Genomic DNA, 12,015 nt, shown 5'->3' with positions numbered 1-12,015 from the left:
TTTGTATTAAAACACAATTTCCATAAACAGGAACTGAATAAGTTTGGATTTATGCTAAAATTGGAAGGTTTATTATGAAAGAAGTGTGCCACAAGTGAACTCACCACGAGCTCTTGGATCCGCCCCTAAAGTTATATTTTTGCTAAAAACAGCTGCTAAACAAATATTCAATAAATGTCATATAATCACCACCATTACTACAAAAATGTTAAACTTTAAAATTCAGAAATTTCATCAGAAATCAAAACCAATATCGTATATGCTACCAAGGACTTAGATAGCAATCTAATATAATTCCGTGATGCTACACTTACAATTTTTACCTTATGAAACATCGTCAGTTTTCGGTCCAGGTTACTAGCCTAAGGTAAATACAGTAACACGCTATTTAAATACTTTCAACAGCACTTTTTCTTCCAACACTGGGGACAATAAGAAACGCACCAGTACACCATACTGCCTGTACGTGTTAGTTGGAGGATCGGTTATAAATGCCTCAGGGGTAATTAGTTCACCTGTGAATTCACAGGTAGGTATCGTAAATGCCCTTTGGCTATAGTATTAAGTGGTAAGATAATTAAAATACCTTTTAATTCACAGGTAAGATACGTAGGTGTGTAAACTGTGTATTACTATCTCTCAGCTTAAAGCTACAGTGTTAATTGAATGTCGTGGATGCAGACACGGAATTAGATTTCCGTGATTCAGACTTGAATATATAACTTTTCTTTCGGAGAATTCATGTCTTTATTTGTCGATTGATGATTTTACCCATACAACATAATCATTATATTGGTTGCTGTCATTAGTTACACTGTTTTGCATATGTAACGGGGGCGTGTCAGAATGGATAGGACATCGTGAAGGTCGCGCCACTCTGACGTCACAGATCACGTGACCTTGCACCGAGTTCAAATATATGCATATTCACTAGGCTGATATAGATGAGGCGTCACCTGGCCCAAAATGTGACTATAAAAAAGGAAGAAGAGAATAGTGTAATAACAAAAATATCCAATCAATCCAAATATCAATAACCACATTATTAGGACTAGGGACTGCACTGGTACCTTAGGACAAAGTCCACACCCTTGTAGCTAGTTCACTCATATAGGATAGGACAAACTAGGACACAATAAATCAAAGTACTCAAAACATGTTTATAAAACAAAAGCACATACACATAAAAGTAAAAATAACAAAAACTAAGTATCCTCCCTCAAACAACCCCTCCTCCCAACCATCCCAAACACCTCTCCGGTCCATACAAATAACACTCTATACAGCCCTTACATCTATCATCACATTTCCTTGATACCCATCACTTCTTTCAATCTCCAACCCCTCCAGCCCAATCAATGTTATAACCAAACTATAACTCTAACCTCGCCTCCCCCCCCCCCCCCTTTTTTTTATCTTTTTTCCCCCCAGACTAATAATCGCACTATACACTAAAAATCATAAATGTCGGAACGATGAAGAGAATTAAGTGAAAGACAAGTCGAGGTTTTTAAGAAAGATGACATTGGTACAAGTACAGTCAGGTATATTCTCAGTGACGAATGATGAAGAGAGGAGTACATTGAACGGACAACAAAAAAACCCCAGCAGATGCATGTTTCTAACCACTAACATACAGTCCGTCGGATGGGACTATAAACGGTGGCCCGTGTGAGAACTGTCCAATCTCGCACGGAAAGAATCCCTCAGGGTTTTTCGTAAAAGAGCTAGGCGCGTAAACGCCGACACAGAGGATAGTGGAATCTTTATTCAAAATTTTAGGCCTTTAGAACTGGGGTCTCTTTATTAAGACATTTAGAAGGACTTCCAAATTTTATATACAAACCAAATTCACAGAATAGTCAGGGGCTGGTGTGGCTGGCGGCGGCACAGGATCTCACTTCCGGTCCAGACTTGGGGATGCTGTACAACGGGCATTATTAGGCATAGGAGCCATCTTACAAAAACTAGACTTATACAGTTAATATATATATAGGATAGACGGCCCCTTCTCCAACCTATCCCCCTCCTCTACTCTTTTACTCCATACTTTATCCCTTCTACTCATTTTCCTTTCTGTTCTTCGTCTGCTGGATAACCGAACTACTCGGTAGTGAAGCGGACGTAAAACCTATCAATCAATCAAGGTTTTGGGTAGTGAAGCGGACGTAAAACCACGGAATTAGATTATGTTAGTGAAGCGGACGTAAAACCTATCAATCAATCAATCAATCAAGGTTTTGGGTAGTGAAGCGGACGTAAAATCACGGAATTAGATTATGTCATCTAAGTCCTGGTAAAACCTATCAATCAATCAAGGTTTTGGCCACGATTTTTTTTTATAATTTTACATTTTACGGTCACCGAGAGAGGGTACGGGGTCTCGGTGGCCGTAAAATATAAAATTATAAAAAATCGTGGCCAAAACCTTTTCTCTTCTTCCTTTTTATAGTCACACAGGGACCATTCTGTTAGCAAGGGGTCCTTTACTTTGAATGCAGGAGTGGCCACATTCAGTTTTCTGACAATTTCCCACATATCCTCCTCAAGTTGAGATCTCTATTGTCCTGAGTTATCGTTTCCATTTGAAAATGTAATTATCAAATTTATTAGGTTGTGTATTTATATATAGGGAAAACAAAACAAAAATTCTATGATATGGATTTTTATTTTTTAAACAAAAAATATTTTTTCCTTCATTTTCCATTAAGTTAAAGTGCAGTGATGAATGCTAATGAAAAAGTGGTGAAACACAAACAAGAAAAACAAACACAACGTAGAAAATCTATTTATATATAAACCTCTAACAAGATGAAGATAATATACTACATGTATCTACAACACAAAAATTCTAAATAGTCCTAATATTATCACAAATAAAAATTTGACATAGTACATAAGGAAACGGACCTAAACGAAAAATCATAACGTTGATTTTTTTTAAAGTCCAGAAATTTCAGGTTTTTATCCGAAAAAGTGCAGAAATCCATGAAATGTTTTTAGAGTAGTAGGCTCTACTACCCATGATACATGTATGATTGAGGTTTGGTTGGTCTAGCTCTTATACTTTGTCAGAAAGAGCCTAATATGCAAGAGCTCAACGCGAAACCTTAACGTTGAGTTTTTTTCTAAGTCAAGAAATTTGAGGTTTTTACCCAAAAAATGCAGAAATCAATGAAATGTTTTTAGTGCAGTAGGCGCCACTACCCATGCTACATCTATGATCGAGGTTTTGTTGGTGTAACTTTGTCAGAAACAGAGCTAAACGCAAAACCTTAACATTGTTGACGCCGACGCCGCCGCCGCCGCCGCCATCGGAAAAGCAACGCCTATGTGTCTTTCCGACATCCGTCGTAGGCGACACAAAAAGCAGACTTGAGCAAGTCTACATGCACTTGAAAATGATCAAACACATATCAAACTTGCTCAAGTCCATAGACAAGAAAATAAATTACAGTCCTAATGACAGAGTGCCAGACTACAAATGTGTGGAGCTGCTGGGAATCCTGGGAAGGTTGTGACGATGGTCTGGTGGTACGTCTCCAGTATACAAATGTACCCGCAAAGTTCAACAATATACTGTAACTTTGATACTGGCTCATCATTTTCAAAGCATCTGACTTTTTAGAAGCTAATACCGAAGCTGCCATCAAGTTATACATTTTGAGTCTTCATTCTTTCATTTTCAAGAATCCTTCAAAGATATATGAAGGTATTTAAATTATAACTTCAGGAAATTTCTGAAATTTAAAAAAAAATTGGTTCCACATGATTCAATTCTCTGAAATGATCAATGAAGTGGTTTAAGCATTTGGTATATGCTTGGCAAAGGATCCCCCAACCTGGGTTATAAATAGTGACGTCTTCAGGGGTAAAGACTTAGAATAGAAAAAGGAAGGTGGAATGAAGCAGAACTTGACTGGGTCGATCATCAGCCACCAGGTAGCTCAATTAGTAGAGCGTCCGTCTAGAGTTCCGAGGGTCCCGGTTCAAACCCTCGTCTGGCCATGCATTTTCCCTCACCTGTTACATGTCCATCAATTGCAAAATGTCTGATTTTATAATTTTTAATTTATTTAATAATGAAATTGTGTCTTTCTTTCCCTATATTCACTAAGAAGCAGAAAAGGGGGAGTTTGAGCTTTGTTTATTGTTTTTTGTTTTGCTACACTAATTAGAATATCCCTACCCCCAATTTCAGAGGCATAAGTTCAAATTTCATAAGGTCATCCTGATTATGGTGTCAATTAGTTTAGATAATGGATGATTTTTTATTTGAATTTCATATCCTCTGATCCAAACTATGAGCAATATGCCATTAGAAACTTACCTGAAACACAATAAGAATTTATATTTCTGAATCTGAATAACTCTACAGAAAGAATGCAAAATGCCAAATTATCTTAAAGAAAAATATTGTTTAAAATAATACCTTGTTAAAACCCCATACATAAATGTCAGAGAGAAACAACCAACAGCTTTTAATACATTTTTTACCAAAGTTTGCTCAGAGATTTGTAACACTACACTATAACATGAGTTAAGTGTGAGTTGAACGTGACAAAAGTTGCGCAAGAGTTGGACATGAGTGAACATCTACCTGTATCAGGTAAATCCTGTTAATCTGGACTCTTTGTTTCACCTGACAGTGTAAGTAATATTCTGACAAAAGTAAAATGAACCTGATTTACATGGAGTGTGCTACTGAATAGATTAGCCAGATGAAAGTGAGACTTTGGATTATCAGGAGCAGTGGGGATGAGAACTTTCTATGGCGTCTTGTGTTTAGTTATAAAAGAAGTGAGACATGGATATTTATCATCTACACTGTACAACTCACAATTTTATTACCTACACGATACAATCACCAAAATATTACCTGTGTAACAGGAAAGAGAATAGTGTGCTTCCACTGGGGATCGAACCCTCGATCTCCGGGTTCCTAGTCGAATGCTCTACCACTGAGCTAAAGGGAAATTTCCTCTAGCTCAAAGCTAGAAGGTGACCGTAATCCTATGTACAATTAAAATCTGCCACACTTGTATTCACTGGAATGTTACATGTGGTCACCAGCATATTATGTGTACTTGCCTGCATATTACCTATACTCTCCAAAATAACTTAAACTCACTAGAATATTACCTAACTCTCAAGCATTTTACCTGTACTCATCAAAATTACCTGAGCTCATAGAATATTACCTAACTCACCAGCATTTTACCTGTAATCTCTAGAACCTTACCTGTTCTCACCAGAGTATCATCTGTTCTCAACAGTATATAACCTATGTTCCCTAGCATATTACCTGTGTTCCCTGACATATTACCTGTGTTCCCTAACATATTACCTGTGTTCCCTGACATATTACCTGTGTTCCCTAACATATTACATGTGTTTCCTGACATATTGCCTGTGTTCCCTGACATATTACCTGTGTTCCCTAACATATTACCTGTGTTCCCTGACATATTACCTGTGTTCCCTAACATATTACATGTGTTCCCTGACATATTACCTGTGTTCCCTGACATATTACCTGTGTTCCCTAACATATTACCTGTGTTCCCTGACATGTTACCTGTGTTCCCTAACATATTACCTGTGTTCCCTAACATATTACATGTGTTCCCTAACATATTACATGTGTTCCCTAACATATTACCTGTGTTCCCTATCATATTACCTGTGTTCCCTATCATATAACCTGTGTTCCCTATCATATTACCTGTGTTCCCTATCATATTACATGTGTTCCTTAACATAATACCTGTGTTCCCTAACATATTACCTGTGTTCCCTTACATATTACCAATGTTCCCTAAAATATAACCTGTGTTCCCTTACATATTACCTATGTTCCCCAACATACAACATATGTTCCCTAACATATTACCTGTGTTCCCTAACATATTACCTGTGTTCCCTAACATATTACCAATGTTCCCTAACATATCACATGTGTTCCTTAACATAATACCTGTGTTCCCTAACATAATACCCGTGTTCCCTAACATTTTACCTGTGTTCCCTAACATATTACATGTGTTCCCTAACATATTACCTGTGTTCCCTAACATATTACCTGTGTTCCCTAACATATTACCTGTGTTCCCTAACATATTACCTGTGTTCCCTAACATATTACCTGTGTTCCCTAACATATTACCTGTGTTCCCTAACATATTACCTGTGTTCCCTAACATATTACCAATGTTCCCTAACATATCACATGTGTTCCTTAACATAATACCTGTGTTCCCTAACATAATACCCGTGTTCCCTAACATTTTACCTGTGTTCCCTAACATATTACATGTGTTCCCTAACATATTACCTGTGTTCCCTAACATATTACCAATGTTCCCTAACATATCACATGTGTTCCTTAACATAATACCTGTGTTCCCTAACATAATACCCGTGTTCCCTAACATTTTACCTGTGTTCCCTAACATATTACATGTGTTCCCTAACATATTACCTGTGTTCCCTAACATATTACCAATGTTCCCTAACATATCACATGTGTTCCTTAACATAATACCTGTGTTCCCTAACATAATACCCGTGTTCCCTAACATTTTACCTGTGTTCCCTAACATATTACATGTGTTCCCTAACATATTACCTGTGTTCCCTAACATATTACCTGTGTTCCCTAACATATTACCTGTGTTCCCTAACATATTACCTGTGTTCCCTAACATATTACCTGTGTTCCCTAACATATTACCTGTGTTCCCTAACATATTACCAATGTTCCCTAACATATCACATGTGTTCCTTAACATAATACCTGTGTTCCCTAACATATTACCTGTGTTCCCTTACATATTACCAATGTTCCCTAAAATATAACCTGTGTTCCCTTACATATTACCAATGTTTCCTAAAATATAACCTGTGTTCCCTAACATATTACCTATGTTCCCCAACATATAACATATGTTCCCTAACATATTACCTATGTTCCCTTACATATAACATATGTTCCCTAACATATTACCTGTGTTCCCTAACATATTACCTGTGTTCCTTAACATCAAATCTTTGTACGTCTGTGTTTTTGTACTATAGCTCATTCTTAATAATGATAAAATTCACAAAACAAATTAATTTGTTGCAGGTTAGAACTAACTCTCTTCAGAAAGAATGTAAAATATTTCAGCGTATGGTATTGAAAATAGATACATTGGTTTATGGAAGTCTGTTCAGAAACTAGTCAAGTTGTCACAGTCCAACAAGATACTTGATGAGTTATGTAATATGTAGGATATTTTCAGCAGCTGTTTTATATTCACAACTAAAACTTAATGAACAGGGTTCTTCTCGCCTAAACAAAAAAAATATGCAAATAATGACACACGTATATCTAAGGTGTGTGGAGCCATCACTGATGGTAGGAGAACTTCTTGAGTAACATCTTATACATGGCCTTCACAGAGTAAGCAAACTGTCGGTGTTCGTTCACGAGTTCATGGTAACGCTCAAAACAGTTTCCGCGACATAGAGGCACAGCACACACCTGACACTCATAGTACGACTTCCTCGCATACCCCTGCTTCGTCTTGTTACGGCTGATCCGACAGAACCCACAAGCACGATTTATTCCACGGACGCGAACAAGTTGGTGTTCAACTGGATTGAGAGCGTCGGGCCAGTCTGATAGTCCAACTGCTACCTGATGGCATATGTCACGCTCCATTGGAGGGGCAGACCACATCTGACCTGTAACATAAAACAAACAAGTGTTAAGTCACCTACATCACAATTATAATGCACAATGTCCTTATCTGTAGAATCTGAAATTTATTAAAGAAATAGCATAACAATACATCTTTATTTCAACCATAAGACCATAGAAAGTCAAACACAGATTTTTATCTCTTCTATCCATCTTACCTTATTGTCAATCCTTAGCTTTCCCATAACATTTCCTCAAGACTATCCTTAGCTTTCCCAGACATATCCTCAAGACTATCCTAAGCTTTCCCATGACATTTCCTCAAGACTATCCTTAGCTTTCCCATGACATTTCCTCAAGACTATCCTTAGCTTTCCCATGACATTTCCTCAAGACTATCCTTAGCTTTCCCATGACATTTCCTCAAGACTATCCTTAGCTTTCCCATGACATTTCCTCAAGACTATCCTTAGCTTTCCCATGACATTTCCTCAAGACTATCCTTAGCTTTCCCATGACATTTCCTCAAGACTATCCTTAGCTTTCCCATGACATTTCCTCAAGACTATCCTTAGCTTTCCCATGACATTTCCTCAAGACTATCCTTAGCTTTCCCATGACATTTCCTCAAGACTATCCTTAGCTTTCCCATGACATTTCCTCAAGACTATCCTTAGCTTTCCCATGACATTTCCTCAAGACTATCCTTAGCTTTCCCATGACATTTCCTCAAGACTATCCTTAGCTTTCCCATGACATTTCCTCAAGACTATCCTTAGCTTTCCCATGACATTTCCTCAAGACTATCCTTAGCTTTCCCATGACATTTCCTCAAGACTATCCTTAGCTTTCCCATGACATTTCCTCAAGACTATCCTTAGCTTTCCCATGACATTTCCTCAAGACTATCCTTAGCTTTCCCATGACATTTCCTCAAGACTATCCTTAGCTTTCCCATGACATTTCCTCAAGACTATCCTTAGCTTTCCCATGACATTTCCTCAAGACTATCCTTAGCTTTCCCATGACATTTCCTCAAGACTATCCTTAGCTTTCCCATGACATTTCCTCAAGACTATCCTTAGCTTTCCCATGACATTTCCTCAAGACTATCCTTAGCTTTCCCATGACATTTCCTCAAGACTATCCTTAGCTTTCCCATGACATTTCCTCAAGACTATCCTTAGCTTTCCCATGACATTTCCTCAAGACTATCCTTAGCTTTCCCATGACATTTCCTCAAGACTATCCTTAGCTTTCCCATGACATTTCCTCAAGACTATCCTTAGCTTTCCCATGACATTTCCTCAAGACTATCCTTAGCTTTCCCATGACATTTCCTCAAGACTATCCTTAGCTTTCCCATGACATTTCCTCAAGACTATCCTTAGCTTTCCCATGACATTTCCTCAAGACTATCCTTAGCTTTCCCATGACATTTCCTCAAGACTATCCTTAGCTTTCCCATGACATTTCCTCAAGACTATCCTTAGCTTTCCCATGACATTTCCTCAAGACTATCCTTAGCTTTCCCATGACATTTCCTCAAGACTATCCTTAGCTTTCCCATGACATTTCCTCAAGACTATCCTTAGCTTTCCCATGACATTTCCTCAAGACTATCCTTAGCTTTCCCATGACATTTCCTCAAGACTATCCTTAGCTTTCCCATGACATTTCCTCAAGACTATCCTTAGCTTTCCCATGACATTTCCTCAAGACTATCCTTAGCTTTCCCATGACATTTCCTCAAGACTATCCTTAGCTTTCCCATGACATTTCCTCAAGACTATCCTTAGCTTTCCCATGACATTTCCTCAAGACTATCCTTAGCTTTCCCATGACATTTCCTCAAGACTATCCTTAGCTTTCCCATGACATTTCCTCAAGACTATCCTTAGCTTTCCCATGACATTTCCTCAAGACTATCCTTAGCTTTCCCATGACATTTCCTCAAGACTATCCTTAGCTTTCCCATGACATTTCCTCAAGACTATCCTTAGCTTTCCCATGACATTTCCTCAAGACTATCCTTAGCTTTCCCATGACATTTCCTCAAGACTATCCTTAGCTTTCCCATGACATTTCCTCAAGACTATCCTTAGCTTTCCCATGACATTTCCTCAAGACTATCCTTAGCTTTCCCATGACATTTCCTCAAGACTATCCTTAGCTTTCCCATGACATTTCCTCAAGACTATCCTTAGCTTTCCCATGACATTTCCTCAAGACTATCCTTAGCTTTCCCATGACATTTCCTCAAGACTATCCTTAGCTTTCCCATGACATTTCCTCAAGACTATCCTTAGCTTTCCCATGACATTTCCTCAAGACTATCCTTAGCTTTCCCATGACATTTCCTCAAGACTATCCTTAGCTTTCCCATGACATTTCCTCAAGACTATCCTTAGCTTTCCCATGACATTTCCTCAAGACTATCCTAAGCTTTCCCATGACATTTCCTCAAGACTATCCTTAGCTTTCCCATGACATTTCCTCAAGACTATCCTTAGCTTTCCCATGACATTTCCTCAAGACTATCCTTAGCTTTCCCATGACATTTCCTCAAGACTATCCTTAGCTTTCCCATGACATTTCCTCAAGACTATCCTTAGCTTTCCCATGACATTTCCTCAAGACTATCCTTAGCTTTCCCATGACATTTCCTCAAGACTATCCTTAGCTTTCCCATGACATTTCCTCAAGACTATCCTTAGCTTTCCCATGACATTTCCTCAAGACTATCCTTAGCTTTCCCATGACATTTCCTCAAGACTATCCTTAGCTTTCCCATGACATTTCCTCAAGACTATCCTTAGCTTTCCCATGACATTTCCTCAAGACTATCCTTAGCTTTCCCATGACATTTCCTCAAGACTATCCTTAGCTTTCCCATGACATTTCCTCAAGACTATCCTTAGCTTTCCCATGACATTTCCTCAAGACTATCCTTAGCTTTCCCATGACATTTCCTCAAGACTATCCTTAGCTTTCCCATGACATTTCCTCAAGACTATCCTTAGCTTTCCCATGACATTTCCTCAAGACTATCCTTAGCTTTCCCATGACATTTCCTCAAGACTATCCTTAGCTTTCCCATGACATTTCCTCAAGACTATCCTTAGCTTTCCCATGACATTTCCTCAAGACTATCCTTAGCTTTCCCATGACATTTCCTCAAGACTATCCTTAGCTTTCCCATGACATTTCCTCAAGACTATCCTTAGCTTTCCCATGACATTTCCTCAAGACTATCCTTAGCTTTCCCAGACATATCCTCAAGACTATCCTTAGCTTTCCAAGACATATTCTCAAGACTATCCTAAGCTTTCCCATGATGTACCACCTAGACTATCCTAAGCTTTCCCATGATGTACCATCTAGACTATCCTAAGCTTTCCCATGACATTTCCTCAAGACTATCCTTAGCTTTCCCAGATATATCCTCAAGACTATCCTGGGAAGTCTGGGATGTCACAATCAATACCGAGTTCAAAGTATATAGAGATGTCTCAATCAATACCGAGTTCAAATTATATAGTGATGTCACAATCAATACTGAGTTCAAATTATATAGTGATGTCACAATCAATACTGAGTTCAAATTATATAGTGATGTCACAATCAATACTGAGTTCAAATTATATAGTGATGTCACAATCAATACTGAGTTCAAATTATATAGTGATGTCTCAATCAATACTGAGTTCAAATTATATAATGATGTTGCAATCAATACCGATTTCAAATTATATAGTGATGTCACAATCAATACTGAGTTCAAATTATATAGTGATGTCACAATTAATACTCAGTTCAAATTATATAGTGATGTCAAATTATATAGTGATGTCACAATCAATACTGGGTTCAAATTATATAGTGATGTCACAATCAATATATAGTGATGTCAAATTATATAGTGATGTCACAATCAATATTGGGTTCAAATTATATAGTGATGTCACAATCAATACTGAGTTCAAATTATATAGTGATGTCAAACTATATAGTGATGTCAAGATCAATACTGAGTTCAAATTTTATAGTGATGTCACAATCAATACTGAGTTCAAATTATATAGTGATGTCACAATCAATATTGGGTTCAAATCATATGGTGATGTCAAATTATATAGTGATGTCACAATCAATACTGGGTTCAAATTATATAGTGATGTCAAATTATATAGTGATGTCACAATCAATACTGGGTTCAAATTATATAGTGATGTCAAACTATATAGTGATGTCAAGATCAATACTGAGTTTATATTTTATAGTGATGTCACAATCAATACTGAGTTCAAATTATATAGTGATGTCACAAT

General features: G+C 37.6%; 1 protein-coding gene across 1 annotated transcript in view; it reads right to left on the bottom strand.

Annotated features, from left to right (window-relative positions):
- Positions 1-6,692: 6,692 nt before the first annotated feature.
- The window catches only part of LOC110459976 (zinc finger protein Gfi-1-like), a 106,934-nt gene continuing 101,611 nt past the window's right edge, over positions 6,693-12,015 (bottom strand). The window contains exon 5 of the mRNA XM_021512643.1: positions 6,693-7,728. Within this exon, the coding sequence (XP_021368318.1) occupies positions 7,391-7,728 (338 nt within the window). The 3' untranslated portion in view covers positions 6,693-7,390. The remainder of the gene's footprint in view (positions 7,729-12,015) is intronic.

This window comes from Mizuhopecten yessoensis, unplaced genomic scaffold, assembly GCF_002113885.1.
Source record: "Mizuhopecten yessoensis strain PY_sf001 unplaced genomic scaffold, ASM211388v2 scaffold10275, whole genome shotgun sequence".
NCBI classification, from domain to species: domain Eukaryota; kingdom Metazoa; phylum Mollusca; class Bivalvia; order Pectinida; family Pectinidae; genus Mizuhopecten; species Mizuhopecten yessoensis.
Note: the sequence above shows the minus strand (reverse complement) of the source record. Positions and strands in the feature narration are given on the sequence as shown.